The sequence below is a fragment of the Heptranchias perlo genome, chromosome 18, assembly GCF_035084215.1.
Source record: "Heptranchias perlo isolate sHepPer1 chromosome 18, sHepPer1.hap1, whole genome shotgun sequence".
Taxonomy (NCBI): domain Eukaryota; kingdom Metazoa; phylum Chordata; class Chondrichthyes; order Hexanchiformes; family Hexanchidae; genus Heptranchias; species Heptranchias perlo.
Genome location: NC_090342.1, coordinates 20,951,632 through 20,979,312, shown reverse-complemented (window position 1 = coordinate 20,979,312; position 27,681 = coordinate 20,951,632). Strand labels below are relative to the sequence as shown.

General features: G+C 39.3%; 2 protein-coding genes across 2 annotated transcripts; both read left to right on the top strand.

Moving 5' to 3' along the window:
* Window positions 1-3,323: 3,323 nt before the first annotated feature.
* On the top strand, window positions 3,324-13,995 carry tmbim4 (transmembrane BAX inhibitor motif containing 4). Its single transcript, XM_067999481.1, has 7 exons — window positions 3,324-3,510; window positions 4,435-4,543; window positions 4,858-4,963; window positions 7,613-7,646; window positions 10,797-10,914; window positions 12,189-12,234; window positions 13,219-13,995. Exons 1-7 carry the CDS (start codon window positions 3,426-3,428, stop codon window positions 13,423-13,425), a joined length of 705 nt encoding a protein of 234 aa, XP_067855582.1. The 5' UTR covers window positions 3,324-3,425; the 3' UTR covers window positions 13,426-13,995.
* A 4,176-nt stretch (window positions 13,996-18,171) lies between these two features.
* On the top strand, window positions 18,172-24,802 carry llph (LLP homolog, long-term synaptic facilitation factor). Its single transcript, XM_067999480.1, has 3 exons — window positions 18,172-18,280; window positions 20,945-21,154; window positions 23,078-24,802. The coding sequence occupies exons 2-3, from the start codon at window positions 20,953-20,955 to the stop codon at window positions 23,239-23,241; spliced, it is 366 nt and encodes a 121-aa protein (XP_067855581.1). The 5' UTR covers window positions 18,172-18,280; window positions 20,945-20,952; the 3' UTR covers window positions 23,242-24,802.
* Window positions 24,803-27,681: the final 2,879 nt, after the last annotated feature.

The following is a 27,681-nucleotide window of genomic DNA, read 5'->3' as shown; positions in this document are numbered from 1 at the left end:
AGAAGGGAAACCAAGGGCAGGGAAGAGCGGAAAACAAAGGTGGGGGAGCAATTCAGAGAGGGGAAACCAGAGGTGGGAGGAACTTTGATTCCACCAGGAGCTAATAGTAACTCACTGAAATTGCACCGATAATTAATAGTGATACTGGTAACACTCAGATTTCCCTCGTAACCAGCAGTCATACAATAGTAGTAATCCTATAACCCACTGATATTCACCCTGAAACTATCCCAGAAACCCCCTGCAATGCACAAGGTGCGGTCAGGTTCCCCAGTCACTTGCACTCTTTCCTGTGACCCCCCCTTACCCTTCCCCCGAACCTTTTATATTGTTCCTTTTCAGATATTTATGCCACTCCCTTTTAAATGATGTTCTAGTTGCTACCTCAATAGCTACTTGTGAAGCATCCAGCAGTCAAATAACCCTTGGTTCAAGAATTTTCCTTTTCCCTTCCCCAAGGTTCTTCCAGTGAGAATCCTCAATCTCTGTCCCCGTGTTCCTCATCTGCCCACATCCAAGATTGTCCACATTCTAGCTCTGTTAAAGAGGACAGAGATATAGACCTTAAAAGAAAAATACTTTCCATGCATCAGCAATTGCTGAATGCATTGGACTGCCTGCTAGGGAGCTTCTGAAACATGCCAGAGAGTGTAAAGGAATCCATTACCAACTTGTGTGGGGTTCTGGCGCATGGTATCGATGCTCTGCAGTCAACCATGGAGCGTGAAGTCATCTCAATGGACGCTGCAGCTGGGCTGCAGGACTCTGGCATCAATAGTAGCATCTCTCAGGTATGCTCGTACTGGGGCCATGTAGGCTCAGTGCTGCATTACCTCTTCTGTCTTGGATAGGTTGGTAGACCGAATGGAAGGGGGCTTCAACTGGATCACAATTTGCCCAATAATTTGCTCCCCTGCAGATCAATGGGAATGCTGAGCCACAGCCCCATAGCAGGGGGAGTCATGCAATGAGAATGGAACATGTTGCCCTCTCTCAGGATGACTGCACATCTGCACCCAAATCCTAACCCCTCAACCAATGCCCATCTTGGTGTCAGAAAGCCAGCCAGGAGCACTAGGTAAGGTAAGAGCACAAGACAGGCACAATGGGCTCATATCAGTGTGATTAGCGTACACGCATTTGTGTAAGCCAGTAAGCTGCATGATTTTGCAGAAATGGGAGCTCTGATACACAGAAAATTCAAACACCTCCATACACAAAACATCAAACCTCCGTGCACAAAGAATGCGAGACCTCATGCACCAAAAAGTGACAATACACGCAAAAAGCCAGACTCCCCGGACACAAAAATCCCAAGACTCCAAACATAAAATCAAGCCATTCCCCTTTTTCCACCATCCTCACTTCCAGCATTGATTTGACCACTACGTTGACTTATCTCTGTAACTGATCTTCCCTCTGGGTTTGAACCTAAAATTTATAGACATTAGAATGAAATCCTACAAAGTGGGTAAAATTCTACACTCTTTAAGCTTCAACTCATTCAAAATTCTGCCAACTGTAACGCCAAGTCCCGTTCACCCATCACCCCTGAGATCGCTGACCTACATTGGCTCCCAGTCCGGCAACGCTTCGATTTTAAAATTCTCATCCTTGTTTTCAAATCCTTCCATGGCCTTGTTTCCCCCCCCCATCTCTGTAACCTCCTCCAGCCCTCCTGTGATCTCCACGCTCCTCCAATTCTTGCCTCTTGTGCATCCCCGATTTTAATCACTCCACCATTGGCGGCCGTGCCTTCAGCTGTCAAGGCCCTAAGCTCTGAAATTCCCTCCCTAAACCTCTCTGCCTTGCTACCTCTCTCCTTTAAGACCATCCTTAAAACCTACCTCTTTGACCAAGCTTTAGGCCATCTTTCCTAATATCTCCTTAATAAAAACAGATATTCCTGGAAATACTCAACAACTCGGGCAGCATCGGTGGAGAAAGAAACAGAGTTAACGTTTCAGGTCGATGACCGTTCTTCAGAACTGGAAGAAGTTGAAGATTAAACAGTTTTTAAGCAAGTACAGAGCCAGGAAAAAGGGGTGAGGGGAGGAAAGAACAAAAGGGAAGGTCTGTGATAGAGTGGAGGGCAGGAGTGATTAAATGATAAAAGGGATGATGGTGCAAGGCAAGAAAGGTGGTAATGGGACAAGTAAAGAAACAAAAGATGGGTCTAGAGGAGCTGTAAATGGCAACATCAGAACCATTACCACCACCTGCTGTCCGATAAAATGGGAGCAGTGGTTATGATCTGAAGTTATTGAAATCAATGTTGAGTCCAGAAGGTTGTAAAGTGCCTAATTGAAAAATGAGGTGCTGTTCCTCGAGCTTCATTGGAACAGTGTAAGAGGCCGAGGGCAGAGAGATCAGAGTGGAATGGGGAATTAAAATGGCAGGTCATGGTCACGCTTGTGGACTGAGCAGAGGTGTTGAGCAAAGCATTCACCGAATCTTTGTTTGGTCTCCCCAATGTAGAGGAGACTGCATTGTGAGCAGTGAATACAGTATACTAAATTGAAAGAAGTACAAGTAAACCACTGTTTCACCTGGAAGGAGTGTTTGGGGCCCTGGATGGTGGGAAGTGAGGAGGTGAAAGGGCAGGTATTGCATCTCCTGCGCTTGCACAGGAAGGTGCCGTGGAGAGGAGAGTGGGTGTTGGGGATGATGGAAAAGTGGACCAGGGTGTCGCGGAGGGAGAGGTCCCTTCGGAATGCTGAAAGGGGAGGGGAGGGGAAGGGAAGATGTGTTTGATGGTGACATCGCGCTGGAGGTGGTGGAAATGGCACAGGAAATGTTGTTTCTTTACCTGTCCCATTACCACCCTCCTTACCTTGCACCATCATCTCTTTTATCATTTAACCACTCCTGCCCTCCACCTTATCAGAGACCTTCCCTTTTGTTCATTCCTCTCCCCCTCCCTCTGGCTCTGTACTTGCTTAAAAACCGTTTAACCTTCAACTTCTTCCAGTTCTGACAAAGGGTCATCGACCTGAAACTTTAACTCTTTCTTTCACCACAGATGCTGCCTGACTTGCTGAGCATTTCCAGCATTTTCTGTTTTCATTTCACATTTCCAGCATCTGCAATATTTTGCTTTTGATCTAATATCTCCTTATGTGGCCCTGTGTCAAATGTTGTTTAATAACACTCCTCTGAAGCGCTTTGGGGCGTTTTACTACGTTAAAGGCTCTATATAAATGCCAGTTGTTGTTAACATTTCCTTCTTTGCACGATATTTGTCTAATTTCACTTATGTGAAGGACGCTTTGGGACATTTGTCTAAATAAAAGGCTCTGGTTGTTGTTGCGTTGGATACGTCATCACCGAGGTGGTTGGGCCCAGACCGGAAGTGGTTGATTTGAGTCTCAAGGGAGCGGAATCTTTCTCTCCAGAAATTAAAAGGAGCGGAGCGAGTTTGAGCGATGGATCCGTACCCCAGATCGTCCATAGAAGATGACTTTAACTACGGGAGTAGTGTGGCGTCTGCCAGCGTCGATATTCGGATGGGTAAGAGGACAGAGGACATGAATAAAAATAAAATATTGCGGACTGCGGCCTGCGGAAGGCGCTCCTGGGCCCGACGTCGCAGCGGTTGATTAAACCGGTGTCGGGCCCGCTACCGACCGACCGACTGAGACTGACCGGGGAGAGCAAGTGTCGGGCCCGCTACCGACCGACCGGTCGGGGAGAGCTGGTGTCGGGCCCTTTCGCTCCATGTTTGTGATCCTGTATTTCAGAATCGTAGAAACTTGCCTATCCATTAAAATCATCGACACAAACATTTACTACGTGTACGAAATGGGAGTAGAGGTGGCAATCTAGTATTTAAAGAAATGGTAAGGTCCAATTCTCACGGCAGTAGTCCCCAATTATATTTAGTGGGCTCTTGCTATTAAAGCTATGATTTCAACCACTTCTGTCGATATAACGCCCATATAACATATAAAAACAATTCCACGGCGCTTCACAAGGTGTGTATGATTTAATGAGGGCCACATCTCCTGGGCAGGCTAAGTGGTGAAATATATGACCAGGAGATAGGAATCACCATCTGTGAGCCACGTTTTGGTAGGCGTCAGGGTGTCGTTGGACTTGTGATAGTGAGGTTGTGAATGACCAAACATTCTGGAAGATGTCATGGTGATATCAGTTGGGGGCAGTGGGAGAGCTATAGGGAAGATGTTGGAAAGGTTAACCCCTGACAATCAAAGGGTGAAAAAAGTAGTTTGCAGTGATTAACAAATATCTTATGTCACCGTTTACATAATGTTCCTTGTTTTATGAATATTGCCTCCAGATTCTTTCTGCTTAATGTCAGTTCTTTTCTTGATGTGGAGATGCCGGTGATGGACTGGGGTTGACAATTGTAAACAATTTCTTTTCTTGTGATAGGATTTCTATTGTTCTTTATAAGTTCTTTTCTTGTGATAGGATTTCTGCGGAAGGTGTATAGCATCTTGTCAGTCCAGATTATTCTGACCACTGTGATGTCTGCTGTTTTCATGTATAGTGATACAATCAAGGATTTTGTTCATGCAAGGTAACTATACCATTAATTATATAACACAAGTTACATACTGATGGATTAGTTCTGTTTGTTTTAGATCACATATGTCCATACTTTTGTTTTATTGTGACCAATTTGAGGTGGTTGTGACCATTTATGCTACAGTAAAACTGTGGCATAAGCTGTCTATTCCATTTCAGCTCTAATATTGTCAGAAATAGAGTTCAGAAGTTCTTCTGTTGTAGGCTGCTACTATGTAATAAACTCATTTTAAATTTAATAAAAATGCATACACTTTTTCTATTATACATATGTGCTTCTAATTTATTGCCTTGTTCCTATTCTAGCCCTGCATTGGTGTTGGTAGCTGGTTTAGGATCTCTGGGTCTCATAATTGCTCTGGCAATCTACAGACATCAGCATCCTGTTAATCTGTATCTCCTGTTTTTTTTTGTAAGTACTCAACAAATGCATTGGATTGAGGTTATATAAAAGACTTTATGATTTCATGTCATTTAGTTAAGCTCTTGTTAAGGATTGCATGGTCCCATACAAAACTGAAGTTTGTCTAGCCAATGTATCTTATTGTGAGAGTCCTTTGTGCAATGTTTGATCTAGAAGTCTGGCCAAACACTAGCAAAACGTGTTCCTATAGAGTCATTGAATAAGCAGCTGCTTTTTGTTCCACTTCTGTAAATATTTTCAGTACTACCAGGCGTTTGATAAAGTGCTGCATGGTAGGCTTATCATCAAGATTGCGGCCTGTGGAATAAAGGGGACAGTTGCAACATCGATACAGAATTAGCTATGTGTAGGAAACAGAGTAGTGGTGAACGTTTTTTTTCGGACTGGAGGGAGGTGTACAGTGGTGTTCCCCATGGGTCGGTGCTGGGACCACTGCTTTTCTTGATATATATTAATGACTTGGACTTGGGTGTACAGGGGACAACTTCAAAATTTGCAGATGACACAAAACTTGGAACAGTGAGGAGGATAGAGATAGACTTCAAGAGGATAGAGATAGGCTGGTGGCATGGGCGGACAAGTGGCAGATGAAATTTAACGCAGAAAAAATGCGAAGTGATACGTTTCAGTAGGAAGAACAAGGAGAGGCAATATAAACTAGAGGACACAGCTCTAAAAGGGGTACAGGAACAGAGCGATCTGGGGGTATGTGTGCACAAGTCGTTGAAGGTGGCAGGATAGGTTGAGAAAGCATACGGGATCCTGGGCTTTATAAATAGAGACCTGGAGTACAAAAGTATCGAAGTCATGAACCTTTATAAAACACTGATTCGGCCACAACTGGAGTATTGTGCCCAGTTTTGGGCACTGCACTTTAGGAAAAATGTGAAAGACTTAGAGAGGGTGCAGAAAAGATTTACTAGAATGATTCCAGGGATGAGGGGCTTTAGTTACGTAGATAGACTGGAGAAGCTGGGGTTGTTCTCCTTGGAACAGAGACAGTTGTGAGGAGATTTGGTCGAGGTATTCAAAGTCATGAAGGGTCTAGACAGAGTAGATAGAGAGAAACTGTTCCCATTGGTGGAAGGATCAAGAACCAGAGGACATAGATTTAAGGTGATTGGTAAAAGAAGCAAAGGTGACATGGGGAAAATCTTTTTTACATAAAGAGTGGTTAGGATCTGGACTGCATTGCCCGAGTGGGTGGTGGAGGCAGATTCAATCATGGCCTTCAATAGGGAACTGGACAAGTACTTGAAAGGAAAAAAATTGCAGAGCTACAGGGATAGGACGGGGAAGTGGGACTAGCTGGATTGCTCTTGCATAGAGCCGGCGCAGACTCAATGGGCCGAATGGCCTCCTTTGTGCTGTAACCTTTCTATGATTCTATACCACAGAAAACTGGGAACTTGCTGTTAATATTTATAAGATTAGGCCTCAAAAAAGAAGAAATGCCAAATGAGAACGTTCAAGTCCTGGTTTCTATTCATAAAATCAGTGGACAAAGAGAATTATGCTGAGGATTAATTGTTTCACAGATTTGACTTTCAATTTAGAAGTTTGTGGCAATGTTCAAGTTTGTATTATACTAAACTCCAAATGTTTATGAATTTGTGTAATGATTTTAAACTTTATTAAAATCTTTTCAACAGTTGATTGTTCAGGCTTTTTCCCCAACACTTTCCTTCCGAGCTAAAAGCAGTTTCTATAAGCAGACTGAGTCTCCTGTGAACTAAAACCTACATTCTTGTAAGTGTCATGTATGGTTAGCAATTGACCCCCTAATTGCAGTATATTATTTACTGAAGATCACAAGGGATTCTCACCACATTCTTCTCTCTCTCTGAAAAAGTGTAATATGAGTGACAAGTGACAGTCAGATGTATTTACAAGTTAATTAATACTCATCCAAATAGAACAGCAAGATACTGAATCAGCATAATACTTAAACAATAACATTGGAACCCATCCTTATAGAGTTAAAATAGTCATTTTTAATAATGTATTTCTTACAAGGTCTGGTGAGTGATGGGACCTTTAGATGAAATAGTCAGATTTGTCTCTTGGTAGATCTTCCAAATGGGATGTTGTGTGTAGCTGATGAAAATCTCATTTCAGCCACGGAGTTTGGATCTAGTCCAGCTGTGGAGCTCTTATCTACTGCCAGAACTGATAACTGGGAAAATTCCCTGTACTTTTTATGCTCAAAAGCCCCTGAGGTCAGAATTGGCAATTATCCATATTTGAAGATGTAATAGTAGGAATTACTGCATAGAACACTAAGAGGTGTTTGTGCGTTAATTGGGTTACAGTTATATATTAATGCTTTGACCATTTGCAATTCAGTTGCACTTGGAGGGAGGGGGGAAGCCCCTGTATCCTGATGAATTTCAGATCATTCAACCTCTCCTGGTCCAGTAGACAACTTGTTTCCCAAAATTCATTTTGAAATTTGGTAAGGAAAGATGGGCTCCATTTTAACCCTAGCTATTTCAAACTATATAAAATAAAATACAGCAATCTCACATTCAGGTTGTGATTTTATGCAGAAATTTCTCATGAAAAAGCATTTTTTTTGAGGAGAGTTGCAAACTGTAGCTGACTTTTTAAACATTTAGTAAAATGTTTTCTCCACAGACCCTGCTGGAGGCTTCTACGGTGGCTGCTGCTGGTAAGGGCTTTTTCTCAAAAACTTTTAGCTCTTGTTTGCAGAAAGATGTAACATTTTGATTTATATCACATGGAGGATGTTTTTCCAAGTAATGGATACTTTGTTTGAAAATGGGGAAGCTGCTACCGTGTGGATGTGAATATTCATGTGATCTTTTTAGATTGCTTCAATATTTTTCTTTGTTACACCACTAACAGAATATGACTTGGGAATAGTGAGCTATGAAAATATCACTATCTAAAGAAAGTATCATTTTCTTGAGGAATTATATATTGTATTTCAGGATGAAAATGAGTCAGTTAAGTCCCACTTAAGATCTAAAAGTTTCTATTTTTTTCCATTGTAAAATATCAAATCCTTGTATATGATCACATTCTCTGCCCACTTTTCCCTTGGAACAATCAACTTGCACATAAGGATGTTCTTCTGAGTCTTAATAGTACAAGTCAAGTTTTTAAAAAAATTATTTTAAAAAGAAAATAAAATCCAGTCAGTGTCTTGGAGCTTGAAACTGGTACACTATTTACAGCAGTAGCCTTAAAGGGAGAAGCAAGGCTAACAGTTAAAAATCATAAACATGCTGCAGACTAATGAGCAACACTAAGGAAAATCCATTAGCAAAATAATAAACTGTTGGCTATGCTTTGTTTATATTTAATTTAGTAATGCTGTCAAAGATAATGGCACGATTTTCCTCTTATGATAAATACAAGCTTGGCACAATACCACTTAACTTGCATTGAAGCAAAAGCCTCCCATTTTCCTCCCTCCACCCCAAAGTATGGCACCAGAGCAACATTTAAAATGGCTAATATCACATTCTGTGTGGGCATTTTCCCCCTTCCTACATGTATCTAGTAAGGGCTAGGTCTATTCTCTTGGAAATCATTAGTGTTTTTTTTAGTTGACGTTTCATGTTAGGGGCAAGTTTTCAGGCCCCCCAACCTCCAACAATTTAAAAGAAATTGTGATCTCTTTTGTGTTACCCAGAATATGGTGTTAATGTTTCAGCAGTTCCTGACTTGGATGCTGACTGTTTAAAAATAAGAGCTGGAGGGAGCGTAAGTTTCACCTACCTGCCATGGATCCTGTCCATGTGCTCCCCTCAGCGTATTTGCGTATGTCAAATTAGAAAGACCCTGGCACAAACCCTCAGATTTCTACCGACAAATGGACATTTGTATATTGTGCTGTATAATAACTGGATTCAGAAGTGTAGTGATGACATCTTGTGGTAGATACTTGGCTCTACAATCTGCATCAATCTTTTGTTCAATGTGGTTAAAACCTAAGGAAATATCTAGATTGAATCCTGTTTAGGATCAGCATTTTTTCCAGCAAATCAAGAATTCTGGTTAGCTATCAATTGCAGGATAGTAACTATGTTTTGAAGTTCAAGTGCTTTAAGATTGAGTGGTTTATAATTCCTCATTCACTATCCTCAGGCGGAGGGGGGTGGTTATTCTTTTTGGTGTCGGTATGTTTCCAAGGTGATACATTTGGCAATTGAAGTTTGGTACCAAGTTAACCCTCTGTGGCAGTCTTTAATATGAGCCAAGCAGGCCCACAATACTCTATATTGGAGCTAATAGAATCTGGATGGGTGGATCTGGCAGGGTGGAATTTGGATTTTTCCTACAGTAGCTCCAGATAACCCCAATGGATACGGTGATCCTTGCTGAACCAGCACCGAGATGCTTAAACCAGTGCTCCGCTTTGGTAAACTGCAGTTTTAGCTTGTTAACCTCCACAGTACCTCTACGCAGACTTGGGAGTTTCTAAGTCTAGCCTCTGCCAACCTACACCTAAGCTCTGGATGTGAGGAAGTGGGATGTGTCTTTATGGGGAGAGATAGATAGAGAGAGAGAGAGAGAATGTACTTTATTTTGGGTAAACAAAACCCCTACAGGTGAGTCTAGTTTTCCAAATAGCTTGAATTGGATACTCTTCCACGTGATGATGGATTTTTGTATCTGTCAGACACCTGGCTGACCAAATGAACTGAGGTTGGAATAATATTCAAATTCACCAATAGTCACCTGGTATTGCTTAGCAAAAGTTGATTAGTTCATGTTCATATTTGGTTAGATGCAACACCTGCCCTTTCACTTCCACCCTTCCCAGGGCCCCAAACACTCCTTCCAGGTGAATCAGTGATTTACTTGTACTTCTTTCAATTTAGTATACTGTTTTCGCTGTTGACAATGTGATCCCCTCTACACTGGGGAGACCAAACGCAGATTGGGTGATCGCTTTGAACGCTTCCGCTCGATCTGCAAACATGACCCTGACTTGCCGGTTGCTTGCCGTTTTAATTCCCCGTCCCACTCCCACTCTGACCTCTGTCCTCTGCCTCTTACGCTGTTCCAATGAAGCTCAACGGAAACATGAGGAACGGCATCTCATCTTTCGATTAGGCACTTTACAACCTTCTGGACTCAACATTGATTTCAGTAACTTCAGATCATAACCACTGCTCCCATTTTTTTTTTGGAAAGCAACCGGTAATGGTTCCAGTGTTGCCATTTACAGCTCCTCTAGACCCATCTTTGCTTGTCCCATTACCACCCTCCTTGTCTTGCACCATCATCCCATTGTCGTTTAATCACTCCTGCCCTCCACCCTATCAGAGACCTTCCCTTTTGTTCTTTCCTCCCCTTCCCGTGGCTCTGTATTTGCTTTAAAAACTGTTTAATCATCAACTTCTTCCACTTCTGACAAAGGGTCATTGACCTGAAACGTTAACTATGTTTCTTTCTCCACAGATGCTGCCTGACTTGCTGAGTATTTGCAGCATTTTCTGTTTTTATTTCAGATTTCCAGCATCTGCAGTATTTTGCTTTTGGTTTTCATATTCGTTTAATTGAGAATGCTGTGTGACATATGAGCTCAAGAAATCTGGTTATGTTCCATAGTAATTTGCAGAAAAACAAGATTATTTAATTTTACAAATTGACTTCTGAGCGCTCCACCATACCTTTTTGTTGTTCACCTATATGGAATTGCTTGTATTAATCAATCGTTGTGTGCCTAATGCTATAGAATACTGAATTAAATCAGGTCTTTCTTCAGAGATATAAATATGTGAATAGTCTATCTTGAAGTTCTGTGGTAACCATGTTTTAAATCTGTCTTTCTTTTCATTTTTAGTCACTTTCTATGACTATTCGGTGGTTCTGCAAGCATTTGTTCTTACAACTGCTGTATTCCTTGCATTGACTGTCTACACGTTCCAGTCGAAGAGAGATTTCAGTAAATATGGAGCAGGGTATGTGCACTAGAAAAAGACTGGATATATTTTAAAAGTTCTGCATAATGATTCATTTTTCTGTCCCTCCATTTTAGGACCCTGAGGTACGCAGCATTCTCTTTGCAGAAGAAATTTGCAGATAACTTTTTTTGGAAATAACTGGGAATAATTGACCACTAGAAAGTGTTCCACTTGTCCTCTTGCCTGCTCTCCCACCTGCTCCAGTGACCTGGCTGAGATCAGGGATTTCCATTTGGGAAATTGTAGGCACAGACTCGCCTCTTGCCACTTTGTGGCACTTGAGTACTAAAGATAGGAACCTTATGGTTTTGGACACCAGCTAATCAAGCTCAACAACAAATTATTTTTAATTACTTCATTAATAGCACTGCGAAATCAAAGTATAGAAACTGTATATTTACTGTGAAAGTGGATCTAGGTTCAGGGCAGGATTGTAGTTGTCTATGATGCCCTGCAGTTGCATAGCCTGCCAACATTCACTCAAAAGAATTGCACCTTGGGTGAAGTACTGAAGGGCTGCGTGTCCCAATAGAATCATACCATAAATTGCAGCCTTCAGAAGAGATGGGGGAAAAGAGTGCCAAATCTTGTATGCTCTTATTTATATTTATAGTACAAGTTTCTGTTTAATTTTTACCTGTAATGTACTGATAATCGAAGTCTTGACTATAGTAGCCATGCTGCTTTATATTATTTAACTACTTGCATTAAGAATTATTTGGTGAAAAGCCATTGGATGTTAGATGCAGTGCCAGGATATTTGTGACCACTACCGTCCAGCAGATAAAAAACTACTGTCCAGCAGATAAAAACCATGTCAGTCCTGGTATATATTTCTTTGTAATTACCAAATTGTGGAAACATGTCATGTACCACTGGTTTTATAACAATAACTCTGGATTCAGTTCAAAAGCCAAACTTGCCACAAATTGAGATGACTTGATATGTTTAATCTGAAAGAGAGTACCTCCTTCTTGTATGAAAATGCAAATATATTGTAAAATCTGTTTAATATTGCACAGTCATAATTTCATGCACTGTATTAATGGCTTGTATATTTTTTTTATATAAGGGTTTTACCAAAATATCCACTATAAAATAGGGGCGTTACCTACGTACCATATCTTGTAGTTTCCACAGTCCTGATGGTGAAGCTTAGCCTATGGTGCCATGTAGAATTTGATGATGATTGGAGTACATGTCAACATGTAATCTACACAGGACAATGACTAAATGCCACAATATTTATTTTTGTTTCATTTTATCTTTAGTCTCTTTGCATGTCTGTGGATTTTGATCCTGGCTGGATTTTTAAGAGTAAGTATTAGTTGTTTTAAATTGCAACTGAATTAGTCACTCGAAATCATAAAAATTGATATTTTAATGTGGATTTTGTTATAAACATACGGCTAGAGACATTAGTTTGTATAAGCAAATGTCAGATTTTACCAATAATTGAACGAGTGTTTTATAAATCCATAACTTTTCTAGCCTAAAAGGCAGTGTAGTCTACTGGAGACAGCTGTGTAGTTACCAGTATGCCTGTCACTCCTTACTATCTGGTTTTGTTTTGTTGCTCAACTTTTTGCAGTGACTATGATTTAAGAGTTGTTTGAAATGCTCAAATATTTATGTTGGCTGTCCACACTGCCTGTGGTGGTTTTTATCTGAACATAGCATGCTTTCATATGAGATTTACATGGGATTCTCTACTAGCATCTGTTGGAACCAGCTTTAGTGCTGCAAGGATATACTCAAGTATATCTGACATAGTGGGGCCCTGACAGATAAGTCATAATCCTGCACCAGTGAGGTAACCCACATAACAGGTTTGGTTCCATCCGTTGAAAATAGCCCAGTATATTCACTGGTCCTACGGGGAAGGAACACTACTTTGATGTACCATAGTCAATGCTGTAAGGAGATTGATCTTAATTTTGATGGGGAACATGTTCATATGTGATATTCTGTACTCTCCAGCTGAAGTACATTTAGTCCTGATTTGTAGTGAATGGCTCCAATGATGAACAATCTTTGACCTTTTTATGACCTCCTGGCACTGGAAAGTCACCTGAGGTCAAGGTGCCCTGCCAGAGATGCACCAGTTTCTGTGTATCTTGGAACATTTTTTGACATTAAAGATGCTATGTAGATGCAAGTTGTAATGGGCCTGGTTTTAACTATGTACAGTCACAGGAAAGAAAATAATACCATGACATCATAGACAAAAATGCTTCATATTTGTCATAATGGCATCAGCCTTAAGAGGATTCCTAACACATGTCTCTTGCTTTACTTCAGCTGTTCTTCTTCAACAACACAGTGGAGCTTGTATTTGCATCTGCAGGCGCTTTCCTCTTCTGCGGCTTTATTATCTATGACACACATCTACTGATGCACAAACTTTCACCTGAAGAATATGTACTGGCTTCAATTAACTTGTACTTGGACATCATTAACCTCTTCTTACATATCCTCCGAATCCTGCAGTCGTTTAACAAAAAGTGATGACTAGGATTATTGCAGAAAAAGATCTTAATATGTCTCTAACTGTAAAACTTTAATGAAGGGAATGCACTTTGTGTAAGGACTTGCTGGTTTACTTTATTGGCTGACTTTGTTCTTGATGGATCATATTTATGTTCATTATAGTATGATGTAGATAATTTTGAGTAATTGTCAATTTGTACAGTTTTTCTTTGGGGGACATGAAGGGCACTTTTGGGAGAATAGTTTTAAAGAAAAAATATTATAAATTGGGAATGAACACCAATCCAGACTCAGAATCCAGCAACATTTTTTGTTAGCTTTGCTTGGTTTGAATTTAGATTGTTTAAAACTTTTTTTAAAAAAAAAGTCTCTCTCCTAGATTGAAATTTGGTGCTAAAATGGGATTTTAGATTTGACATGGATTCAATGAAGGATTGTTTTCTTATCCTTTCTTGTGCAATACCTCTCTTTCTCTTGCTTGTAATTATTTGAATGCTCATAGGTTGAAGTCTATCTGTAAAAAAAACCTTTTTTTGTTTAATTGAATGTAAGTCATCCCTTTGAATAAAATTTGTGCAATTTGCCTTTTCTACTTGAAAGTGTCTATTTTAAAAGGAATTAAAAATGTATCTTATGTTAGGTAACCAATTGTGAAATACCCCTTTTATTTGGCTCCCAGAACATTCTAGATGAAATCTGTGTTTGGGGGAGGGGGAGAGCAGGTAGTTCTATGAAATGGGAATCCTTGTTTGAAAAAAAATTGCATAAAGGATAATTCACTCGAGGTCTGGGATTTTAATGAAGTGGCGGTTAGCTCATGGGGGACAGTTTGCTCCTCATGAATATAAATAATGCAACTTTTATGCAGACTGCTAGCTGGGTATTGTAACTTTTTACTGATTCTGTTACCCATTTTCTTTTCTAAATATGTCTGAACGTTGCATAGTGATTTTTTAAAAATGAAAACTGAACCCAATGACTTATGTATAAAATGTGCAGTTCTGTTCCTATTGAAACAAATTATATCTAGTTTGTGTTGTATGTGAGACTCTAAATGTAAATCAACAGAGCAGAGAAAAATTGACTTGTATGTGAATTACAGGGATAGGAAAAGGGCACATTATATGGAGAGAATTATGGTATTCTTTTAACTATTGTTAGATCAATTTCCATTTTAAATGGGGAGTGGATAGCATTATCATTGCTTAATTGTGAAATAAGTATGAAGTTTTTTTTGCAGAGTTTAGAGACTGCACGTGTTGAATTTTAATCTTTCAAAATACATATCAACCAATTTAGTGACAATTGTGTTGAAATCTCATTAAGTCTTTATTATAGATTGTGCCCATAACCCACAGACCTGATGCTTTTCTCATTAGTTTAAATAACCCAAGAAGTCAATCAAATACTTTGATTCAAAATTTGAGCCAAGTCCTCAAAAAACACTTTACTGCTATCTACTTTCTTCCCTTTCTACAAATAATTTTGAAAAACAACCAAAAAGATTTTGTTAGAAACTAAGAGAGAAGCATTGTATCATCTGGTTAGCTTAAATGCTATTGATGCATCTGCATAAATAGTGCACACTGCACATGGTGAGACTTCAGGACCTGCCTTCAGCCAAACTGGCTTAAATGGACAAAATATCAACTCCAGGCCCAAGCTTCTGGGAGAGGCTGAATCCTTCAAGTAAGCTCTAATAAAGCATCAAAAGACACACAACAATTCAATTGACGTGTTATTGTGGAAAATGTAATTTTTGTGCTCTTACCCTGCTACTGCGGTCTCTTGGACAGTCCCTGCCCCTGTCAGGACTGCTTTTTTAAAAACTTGTATTTATTCAAAGTTTATTTTTAATAGACACATCACTTTTGGTTGGGATCATAAGTACCCTTGCTGCATTTTTCTTCACATGATTTATAAAATGACACACACTCAAGCAAGTGGCAGTAGAAACTCAGGCATGTAAGTAGGCATCTCTTGTTTTCATCTGCAGTGATCTGTTGTGACCTAGATGAGGTATGAGAAGTCCTATTTTCAGTACAGCATAATCTGCAAATGCTTTTAAAGTAAGCCAAGCATGCAGGCTAGTTCACCCCAGAGTGGTTAGAATGTGGAACTGGCACCATGTGGTGTAGTTGGATGGAATAGCATAGATGCATTTAAGGGGAAGCTAGATAAGTACATAAGGCAGAAAGGAATAGAAGGATATGCTGATAGGGTTAGATGAAGTAGGGTGGGAGGAGGATCGTGTTAGGTGAAGTAGGGTGGGAGGCTCATGTGGAGCATAAACGGAGTAGACCAGTTGGGCTGAATAATCTGTTTCTGTGCTGTACATTCTATGTAACAATGGTCCCCATTTCCCTGCTTCATTGTGTATTGAGTAGATTTTATGTTCAATTATGTGTTCAATTGCATTTACAGCCCTATTTTATGTTCTGCATTACTTTCAAAAAGTCAATGCTTTTATCAGCTGCCACAACTGAAATTACATATTGCTCTTTAAATAGGAAAAAAAATTGCTTAGGAACAAGATATAAAATGATATACAATATATCATAATGCTAATATTGCATTTACTTTGTAGATAATGATCTAATACTGGTGGTTAGAGAAATGATTCCAGTCTGGAAGAAGCTGATTTATGCTGTCTGGCTCCAAATCAGTTCTCTGGATCAGAAAGAGCTCTGCATATGTGTACTTGCACTCAAGATGTTATGTTTTTGGGTTGTCACAGTACATATTTCCCTTGGGTTCAGCATCACAAATCACTCCCAGAACCAAACCCAAGCTCCATAAACCAGAGTGTGACTTTAGTTACCCAATAACTAGGAACAGAGAACCTTTGTCCCTGTATTTTGGCTTACTGGCTATATCTGCCATGTGGTTTCCTTGACTTTGTAAAGGCAGAAGAATAAACACTATCAGATTGTGGTTCAGGCTATTTACTACTAGACAGATTAATTGAACAATAAACATAAATGAATGGTAGAAAGAACAAGTAATAGTATAGTAGATGATTACTATAAATCTATCTCCTTGCATTAAGGAGATGGTTGTTTCTATGTTAAATTATGATTTTAAGGATCCAAGAGAAAAGTACAGCAATCAGCAGCCCTCCAAACAAAATGCAAGAGTCAGCCACACAATTGGTGCAAATATTGTAACTTGTATTGCGCCTGCTTGTTTCTCCATTTATAGTGTGTTTAAAAAAAAAACCCCAGCAATTTATGGCGAGGAGGAGATACGAATCGCCACAAATTGCTGGTATTTGACGATGTGAGGACCCTTTTAATGACTAGATTTATACTCGCGCAAAGCCACTCAACGTCTGAGGCCCAGAAAGGGAACAATTGAAACTGGGTGTCTCACTCCTACAGGTAGTAAATTATTCCTAGAGGTTTTTTAAATTTTAAATTTAGAATTTTTATCTCTTTTCCTTTGTCTTTTTTTTCTCACTCTTATTCCAGTGTTTCCTTCCCTTATTTTATTTATCTTTCTGTATGTAATTTGACTTTTTCACCCTATTTCCTTCTCAGTCGTTCGCTCTGTTTCTCTATTCTTAACCAATGAAATTTAAGGAGATAGACTATTGGTCCTGTCATTCACCAAGGTCCCAGATGTCACGTTGACCCCATTATCAATTCACACATCCAGCAACTTGCAGCACAAAAATTTTTCGAGCTGAAGGGTGAGGGAAAAAAAATCCAACTTATGGGACGTGGTGTGAGATGCCCCCCTCCAGCAAATTCTGCCCATTATTTTGGCCATCAGGAATGCTCTGGTGTGCAAGTTGCCATATCACAAAGTAGGAGAGTTCAGAACAAGGGGGCATAAACTTAAAATTAGAGCTCGGCTGTTCAGGCGTGATGTCAGTAAGCAGTTCTTCACATAAGGGTAGTGTAAATCTGAAACTCTCTTCCCCCAAAAAGCTGTTGAGGCTACGTCAATGGAAAATTTCAAAACTGAGATTTATAAATTTTTGTTAGGCTAGCTTACAGAGCCATGGTGGGTAAATGGAGTTAAGATACAGAACAGCCATGATCTAATTGAATGGCAGACAGGGTCGAAGGGCTGAATAGCCTACTCCTGTTCCTATATTCCTAAGGGCAGGTTCCAATAGAGTAAACATATTAGAACTTTCCCTTCTAACCATTGTTGTACTTAGCACCTACCACTAACAGTCACCCTTTAATCAATCCAAACACCTGCAATCAACAAATAAAAGGTATGTCTTCTTACTTTTTACCATGCCAAGTTAAACAATTCTGAACTTTTAGTTAACGTGCAGGAGCATTATAAATTGAAATATAAAAGATTATTTTCTTTTGAATATTGATGATGAACCAACTAAAGAAGTAAGGAATCTTACAACACCAGGTTGTAGTCCAACAGTTTTATTTGACCCTAAGTGACCCTAAAACAGTGTCAAAATTCTCAAAATATTTGTAAGCATTTTAGTACATCTTCAAAAAGAATCTCCTCTGCTTCGACTCGGATTAATTTGCAATTGAATCGGCTCAGTGCTGATTTAGCGTAGCAGGAACAGCTGTGGGCGTGGTATATTTGCTATCAGTACAATAAATATTGCTAAACACGGAAATATCTAAGAATAACTGAAAAGCATGCATATTGATTATTTGCTTTAATATAGTGTGCGGTAAATGTCTACTTTTCCCCTGGGCTGATGCAGTTCGAGCTGCTATCAATTCTTTTACAATGAATTGTTTGTGTTGTACCCGATAGACTGGAGGAGTATTGGGAGGTCTGAGGAGATCCTCCAAGTTCCCATAATCCCCTGATGTTGTCTCGGAGTCGGCACGTGTCGCGATCGAAGTGCGGGTGTGCGTAGTTGGTGGTCGGAGTGACAAATGTAAGTGAATATTTTACCGTTTTCCCCCCACTGTTAATAGGCAGGAAGACGGGCGGCCGTGAAGTTACACTCCAGGGAATCGTGAAATCAGTGGATTCTGCCTTGATTAATTCCTCCCAGCAGGAAATGGCGGTGAGCTCGGCCTCCTGCTTCTGTCCTTGGGAGGTGTTCGCATCGCGCAGCACAGGGATGGCGTCCAGCATCAGGCTGTGTGCTCAGACCCGATAAATGTCGGTCATTGTGATTTGAAACATGCTCGATTTTATGCCGATGCTGAAAGCTCTGCCTGCGCCTCACAGGGCCCTTCCGTACTCCCAGACACTGCCCCACACAGGGCCTCCATACTCGCACACACTGCTCCACGCAGGGCCCATCCGTGTTCCCATACACTGACACATAACAGAACCCATTCGTGTTCCCAGATACCGCCCCACGTAGGGACGATATCTCCCCACCCGAGTTCTGCATAGGGCTGCCAACGCTCCAGAATTGTCCTGGAGTCCCCAGCAATTAAAGATTAGCCTGTGGCTCATTGGTTGTATTCTCACTGCTGAATCATGGAGGTTATGGTTTCAAGTCCCACTCCAGCGACTTGAGCACAAAATCTGGACTGGCACGTCATTGTAGTACTGAGGGAGTGCTGATCTGTATCTAGGACTACTAAAACCAGATCTGTGTTTTGGACTGTTTGCACCACTGTTTATATGAAACGATAAAAAGAAAAACAATGTTAATGGTGGAAACTGGAATGAAACAGAATGTTGAAAATATAGGTCAGTTCAGTATCAGAAGACATTTTTACATCAATGCTGGGAGCCCTAGCAGAGAGACTTGTGACCTCTGAGTCCAAGTCTTCCCTTTTTACACTTAACAATGCGCTTAGCAGTAACTGGAATCCATTGAAAGATCAATATGAGCAACTCAGATGCCATCACAGCCGTGAAGTTGGGCTCATGTACAATATAGTGTTCTGGCAGTAGAGTACAGTATAGTGTCAGTATGGCAAATGGTAGCACTCCTGCATCTGGGGCAGAAAGTTGTGGGTTCAAGCCCTGATAGAGAGACTTTATCACATAATCAAGGCTGACACTTCAGTATAATGCTGAGGGAGTGCTGCATTCCAAGGCATACCATCGTTTGGATGAGATGTTAAAATTGAGGTCCCACCTGCCTGCTCAGGTGGACATGAAGATCTCATGGCACAATTGAAGGACAGGGGAGTTTTCACCAACATTTATCCTTCAACCAACACCATCAAAAAAGATCAATTAGTCATTTATTCATTGCTGTTCATGGAACCTTACTCTGTACAAAATTGGCTGCTGCGTTTGCCTATTTAACAGTGGTTACGTTTCAAAATAATCAATTGGCTGTCAAGACTTTGGACATAAAAGATGCAATATAAATACAATTTATTTTTGTTTTGTGTGCCTCCTCCTTATGCTACACTGTCAGTATAAAAGTGCTTATATACCAATTCATGACATTAACAATAAGGATTACATAGAAAAATTGAAATAGAAGCATTGCAGCAAGAGCCAACCCTTTTCATGATTTGAGATGAATATGCCGAGTTTGGGTTATGTTATGAATTAAATTGTTAGAAAATCTTCTCCTAGGAGCCCGAGCTTGATACCTGGGATCTTTTATCCAGGACTACTATACAGGTAACATGCTAATGCTATGCCCTCTGGATACCAGATAAATATGCTTGTGCTGTACAAGAATGGCCTTTGGTTTTTGATCTAAAAACAAGTGAGGGGACATCAGGAGCAAAAATGCTGGTTGGTGTACTGATAAATACTGGCGGACAGCTTATATGCTACTCCTGTAGATGTTACTATGTTTGTTTTGTTTTTCCATGGAGATACAAATAAACAAGTCACCAGTCTTTGACCTATTTGGACTTGTTGTAAATGATGCACTTGCATCATGGAATGTTCATTCACAACGCCTTAACTCTTATGGTTGGTGATACTACACTAGTTAAAACTATAATTTTAAATGTTTTCAAAAAGTTTTACTACCCTGTTGGGAGTGGGGTCATAAATTTCCATTCTGTTCTCTCCTTTTATTTTTCCATATTCATGATGAGAACACAGTAAGATCTTTATTTCCTATTTTAAAATTAGAGTGAAATATGGTATGATGCCATTGATCAAAATAAGTAACAACAACTTGCATTTATATCGGGCTTTAATGCAGAAAAAAATCCCAAAGCACTCGACAAAAAGTGTAAAATATTGAAATGATCCTAATTTTTTTCCAATTTTCTCCCCTCCTAACTTGAAGAAACTGACTCATGCTGAAGTCAAGTATGATCCCACACCACCCCTCAAGAGACTCATTCAAATGGCCATTCTTAACCGAGAGAGTGTTTGCATTGAACTTGGAGTCATGGAACCCAAACCTGTCCATGCAAGTAAAATTCACAGAAAGGGTCACTGGATAACAATCAGGAGCAGGAACCCTAATTGGTTTTTCTTTTCTCCTTCCTCGCCCCAGGGATCAAATCTGAGACTTTTTATAGCTCAATACTACTTCATGCAGTACATTTACTCAGGATGGCATTTGGGGGAACAAAAAATTTATCTTTCAATCGACATGCAAACTTTATATTTAAAGCAGGGGTTAATGTAATTTTATTTTTTTTGTAAAATGCAGAACTAAGAATGGCAAAAAGTACAAGAAGTAAATGGAAGCGGAAGATGAGAGCAGAAAAGAGGAAAAAAAATGCACCAAAGGAGCTTGCACGGCTGAAAAGTATACTGGGATTGGACGGCAGTGGTGACATTAGTATGAATGATGTTAAAGAAGTTGCAACTGTGGTCCCATGTGAAAAACTCAAACAGAAGCCACCTGAAGGAGATGATGGTAATTTTTTTTTTGTTATTGAAAAACTATTGGGCAATGACCATAGTACAAAATGCCTCTAAGTTCAAAGACAAGGTGCATCAAGAAAGTTTGATTAAGCAGTACCAATACTGGTTTTTAAGAGCCTGAAGATTCTATGAGGCAGGAAAGCCTGGGGTAGGAGTTTGAGATTATAGGAATTAATGAGTTAGAATAGGAAACTATAATGACTCTTGATTTCAACAAGCGGGATATAAGGAGGAAGAGCGTGTAAGCAAATTTGGAATTTTTGAGGGAACAAGACATTAGATTTTCATTATTCCTTTGAAGAAATCTAGATATATAGTCAACTTCAAAGCTTTTTGCACTAAAATTTCGAATTATCCAATAATATGAATTAAGCAATGTTAATAACATGGCGATGTAATTTAGTGCTTAAAAAACTTTTGAATTATCAAATGATTTGAATTAAGTAACTTCGAATTCTGAAGAGCTGACTAATGATTCAGCATTACACTGCAAGATGATTAGAAGTTGGTGTCACTGAGACATCCGATCTGAAGGAAGCTGATAAATGTAGAGTGAAATCAGAAGCAAAAGAGTGGATACGGTTGGATGCTGAGTGGAGCTCAGTGATAGGGAACAGAGTAGTAGAGGATAGACGCCAGGGGAATCTGAGTTGATGGGGCAAGGTCATAAGATGAACGATCAACTACAACACAGAAGAAACCAGATAGACATAGCACAGTGGGAGACAAAATGATAACATGTTTAAAAAGGCTCAGTGCCAGACCCTATCTGATTTTACAAATGTCTATGGTAATGACATCAAAGTGTTCAAGAGCAGAATTCTAGAGGTGTGTAACATTAAAAAAGCTTCTGCCTGTATTACAGGCCAGGATTTCTTTTTATTCAAGATTCCCCATAAGGGGCACACACTGTACTAGTACTGATTGTGCTACCTCAAGGTGTTTATTTTGCAGATCGTTTCATCCTTATATAGACCCCTCAACAAAGTGGAAATCCACTTACATTGCTTTCTTCAATTTTCGGATAAGCCTTCAACCTAGTACCTCATTTAGTTCTTAAGAAGCTGGATGTGTATGCCAGATCTTAGATTTTTACCTGTTGCTGAGGCTTTGCACCATATGTGGCAGATTTGGTAATCCAACACCTGATCCAAGCAGGTCTACAGTGCTACAGAGCGCTGTCAATTAATTGATCAGCCTGCTTGGCTTCACATAGCTCTACAAGCCAGTACACTAATGAGTAGGTTGGTCCTAGCTGGACAAGCAGTAGGAATCTTGCCAGTATTATGTATTGTACTATAATAGTATTTAACCTCCGCTTAGGCTCTCTGGACTTAGGTCAGTAGGATGTGTTTATATAGGGAAAAAATCTGCACTCCGTATTGGGAAAACAGAAATTTTACATATGTGATTGCTCAGTAACTTATTTTGGAGACTCAAAATTGGCAATAAAATCTAATTTATAAGTTGAAGGGTTTGAATCTGTGAATTAATTTTGCTTCCTTTTTCTGCAAATTTGTCACTGGCGCTGTCTGATCCCTTATGCCTCATCCAAATTGTTGGCTGTTATGGCATCACAACCAAGCCCAGTCTTGTCCTCTGCTGATGCCCACACACGCACACTTCCTGCAGGGGTCAATGGGTTGCTGGAAACCTTTCATCTCCCTAACCCAAGGGTGCTGAGGCCAAGTAGCTGAGATCAACTAACTCGACACAAACCACAGATTAAATCTGGGTCCTACCTAGTTTGTGTAGTGCAGCTACTGGTTTCCTTAAGCAGTTGAGCCATTGGCAGGGTTGAACATTATAGTTTTAATAAGGCACTACTTGCCAGAACTTAAATGTTGGTCATTTGAGAATTAATTTGAATATGTGACTATTTTGTAATTATGTAAACAAACCTTGACCTTCACAGATGACTCATCTACTATGAACGTAGATAAGAAAAGGAGCAAAAAGACTCTTCTAGACGTACATGGACAGTATCCGGCATGGATGCATCCTAGACAAAGAAAGAAGATCAAGGAACAATTGAAAAAGAAAAGGAAATCAAAACATCCAAAGGGGCTAGCTTGGTAGACATGTGAGAAAAGGAAGTATACAAGGACTTAATCACAGTTATGTTTATTAAGAAAGGACTGAAAAAATAAAATTATGGATATTGGAAAAAGTGGATATTCTAAATGTTTTAAGCATGCTGACTGAAAAAATATTACAGTACATGCCTTTAGAAATGTATACTACAACGTTTCTAGTATGGTGTGCTGTATCTTTCTGAAGACTCTTGAGCTCTGATTTTCTGATCGGTGGTAACCCATTTAGAATAAAAGGATTACCGCCAGCATTAAAGTAACACCAATGGGAATATCTGGCCTTTAATGTTTAAGACTCATTTACACAGCGAGTTAAGCTTTACGCTGATGCTTCAATTGTAGCGTATATGTTACACAGAACATAAAGTGGGGATCTACCAAGTCATTTATTTGATCAATTAATTAAACGTTTGTATTGCCGGATAATCAAAAGGTTCCTGGTTAACGATTCAGCCAGTATGAATATAGCAAGTTGATTGCCTTACATTTGATCTGACATTTCAGATCTTGCTCTGCTGAAGGCCACTGTTAAAGTTTCAGTAACAGGTTAAGTCCTGGAATGCATACATACAGTCTACATTTATTTTCTGAGGAATTAGAAAACATTGTTCAGGATATAGGGTGAACTCTGAGTGATTTGTATTTTACTGCAAAGGATGGAAAATAGACATGTATGTAGCTAGTTACACTTTCATGAGTGTTTTTAATAAACCCATTAATCAGTCTCTTTTATATACACAACTTACTAGAACACAAAAGGGATTGATAGATCTGAATGTGTATATGGAGATCGAACAATTAAATATATAAACTTCATCTACAGAAATATATGCAGTTAATTTTGACAAAACTATATTTTTATTTGTAATTTGTTGGTATTATAATGAATTTAATGTATAATTTGGGTGCCAGATTTATAGTATATCATCAGAAATTTATCTTCCTGCTCATTTCTTTATTTCATGCTGTGATAACTACAAAGAAATATTAAATGGCAAGGATATTACGGAAAATACAAATAAAATGAAAGGCAGATTAGTGCAGCTGCAGAATCAGCTGCTTCTGCACGCATGTACCAAATATCAGTAATATTTGGACAATCCATCTCAAGCTTGGAGTTCATTAAATTTTTCTATTTTTTTCACCATATATCATTTTCAGGTCACCATTTAATTCTATTATCTGTAACTTACTGAAGACAAGCTAGATCTCCTGGCTAGTAAGTCACTATAAATAAGGGAGCATACTTGGTCTATTTGCAGACTGATTGTGAACTATATTATTTTTTCATTCTATCCCTGCCATGTGTGAAACAGTCTTAATACTTGGTCTGAATTAGATCTAAGCACAAGTCATTCTTTCCAGTTCCTATTCTTTTGCTCATGCATTAACTATGAATCTGTTTCTTTGGTCAAAATATCACTGGTTTAGATGACATTGTGTTTCCATGACCTCTATTTTCCTGTTAGCAATTATTAATACCTGTCACCTTGAATTCCTCGGTCCGAAATAAAGTCTGCCCCGCCATTCTCGGTTGATTAAATTTATGCCATGATGAGTCTGGTCAGCTTTTCGCATACAATTTATGACAGTTCAATCTGACTGTAGAGCTGTGACAATATTTCCATATTCTTAGATTGGTTCTGCAAATCCAATTATGAATTCACAACCAAAAATCCAGTTGAGTATTTTAAAATGAGTATTCCATTTATATTACAGTACAGCAGCTGGAGGTAGCTGCAACTCCACCAGCAGCACTCTGATATAAATATGATGGTGCTATGCCTTTTCTAAACCTATTTCTAGAGGGTTTTTCCCCCACACCATCAGAGAGACTACAGTAAACATAAATTGACTTGTAAACGCTTTGGGATGTTTTACTACGTTAAAGGTGCTATATAAATGCGAGTTCTTGCATTACTGGACAAAATGGACTATATTTTTCAGGTTGCACTGTGAAACTTGAAGTTGTGATTGTGACCCATGGCTTCTGAATGATGGTCTCTACTCTTCACTTGCCTATTGTATCACCAGTTATCCAGTGAAGAGCAAGTAGAAGAAGACCTTTGTTTTCCATGTCCTTGACCTCTGTCTGTGAGACCTACAAAAATATGGGCTTTGTGAACCGTTGGAAATTTACCTTCACGTTAGAAAGTGTTTTCAATGGCAGGAATACCGTGCATCATGTTGGTACAGAAATTTCCAATCCATATAAAAATATTGTAGAGAATGCAAGATAGAGCAAAGAAAGTACATAAAAATGATTTAGGAGTGAAAATACATTGAGAAATAGGAAACCCAAGTGCAGTTAAAAACTAGAAATGTGCAACTAACACTGATGATTGCAGATTGAAGTGCCTTTCTATTTGTACAAACAGTGCAGGTGGGGATTAGAGAAGGCAGTTACAAGTTTAGAGATAAATTATTTTTGTCATAGCATATTATTCTTTGTAAGGTGATATTTGCAATCACTTTATTGTTGGTTTATATTTACGCAAACAGTTTCTTGGGAACAATGGAATTTAGACCCGCTAATGTTCCTGGCAAGTTTTTATTTTTAGGAACGTTGCTAAATATTTTACTTAGAGATGTGAAAAATCATTAGTTACTTCCAAGGAGTTGTTAACAGAAAAGGCTATTCTCCCAACCCACTCCATTTTCCAGAAATGCCTGCTTGCTCTTTCCTAGTCTCTGAATCCTATATATCAGATTCTTCCCTCAATACCAAAGTTCCCTTTTAATCATAGTTTTAAAAATCACAGTTCTGAAGAACTATGACTAATGGTGAGATTCCCTCATTAACATTATTTGTATGTTTCCTCAGCACAGTATTTTTTGTGACTAAAATATATATGGTATTTAGCATCATGCCTAAAAATAAAAACTTGCCAGGAACATTAGCGGGTCTAAATTCCATTGTGAAATTCTTTCCCAAGATACCGTTTGTGTAAATATAAATCAACAATAAACTCATTGCAAAGTTATAGAACATAGTAATGTAATTTGTACCTTATGAAGCATTTGACAATGAGAGGAATTATCAAAGAGGATTGGAATGCTCTGACTGAAAATGACTTGAGGGACTTGAAATGGTGTTCACCAATTTTGTTATGAATTCTAAGGTGTGTGAATGTTACAGTTTTCCCAAGATATGATACTCCGGGATAACCTTATTCTGGCTTCCCCGGAAGGAGATAGATATATGTCATGCTATTTCAGACATGTGTCGGTTTTCATTTATAAAATTGAGCTGTCTCTCAATACTGATTCAGTCCTAGTTGAGTTTCCACGCTTATCTTACATTAACTCTGATTGGCTGATTCCTGACATTTGACTCACACCAGTCTTGGTCCTCCCTGCTGCAATATTCAGGTCTGTTGTGGCCGTTGCCAGTGTGTGTTGCCAGTGTGTGTTCCTCGCCCGTCCCACCACTGTCATCTTCCCCCATGCTTGTTCCGATTGAAGGAGGGATGGGGTAGTGTTGATTGTGGGGACAGGGCAAAAGGGAGTTTGGAGGAGGGGATGAGGCAAATGTATTCTTGGGTTGTTAGGCAGAAGGTCACAGGTACCTGCAGAAACTTACAGCTTTTGATTGTTTTTCTAAATGTGCTCCTGTGGTTTGTTTTTTTTTAGTCCTGCTCCAGTTCTTGTTTTTAAACTGTTCCTAGTGTTGGATTTTATTGATCCTGTTCCAAAGAGTTTCTATTACTTTTAGTCCCAGAGTTTATTCTTATTTTCATTGGCTGTGTTTTGCTTTTTTTTTAAATGCTTTTTCTTGTGTTTTTGCTTCCTACTTTTGGTGTTTTTGTTCTCTTAGTCCTGTGTTTGTATTTCTTTCAGTTGAACTCCTGTTCTGTTTTTTTAAACTTTAGCTTCCTTTGTGTGCTTTTTAATCCCTCTCCCAGTGTGCTTTTTTAAGTAGAGCTCTGCTGTTTTTATTATGTCCCACTCCTGGTGTTTCTGTTTCTTTTAGTCTGACTCCTGGTCTTTGTATTTCCTTTAGTCCTGCTCCCAGTGTTTATTTCTTTTAATCCCACTTCATCGTGGTGTCTTTTTTTAACCTCCCTCACCCAGTGTTTGCTTTTTTAAATACAAGTTTGCTTTTTTATTAGTCCTGCTCCTGGTGTTTGTTTTTTCCCGTCTGCACACCCCGAAGATCCCCAATCCCAAGAATTTCCTCCCCATTGTTTATAATTTTTTTTCCTAACTTACCTCTATACCTTTTTAGGAAGATAGGAACAGGAGTAGGCTCCTCGAGCCTGTTCCACCATCATGGCTGATCTGTGACCTAACTCCATATGCAAATTAAGAGCAGGAGTAGGCCAATCGGCCCAAGTCTGCTCTGCCATTTGATAAGATCATGGCTGATCTGATTGCAACCTCAATCCTACTTTCCCGTCTACCTACCATAACCTTTGACTCCCTT

Coding starts and splice junctions, on each gene's coding strand:
- tmbim4 (XM_067999481.1), top strand. CDS start 3,426: ATGGATCCGTACCCCAGATCGTCCATAGAAGATGACTTTAACTACGGG. Junction 3,511..4,434: donor CAGCGTCGATATTCGGATGG/GTAAGAGGACAG, acceptor TTCTTGTGATAG/GATTTCTGCGGAAGGTGTAT. Junction 4,544..4,857: donor AAGGATTTTGTTCATGCAAG/GTAACTATACCA, acceptor TTCCTATTCTAG/CCCTGCATTGGTGTTGGTAG.
- llph (XM_067999480.1), top strand. CDS start 20,953: ATGGCAAAAAGTACAAGAAGTAAATGGAAGCGGAAGATGAGAGCAGAA. Junction 21,155..23,077: donor GCCACCTGAAGGAGATGATG/GTAATTTTTTTT, acceptor TGACCTTCACAG/ATGACTCATCTACTATGAAC.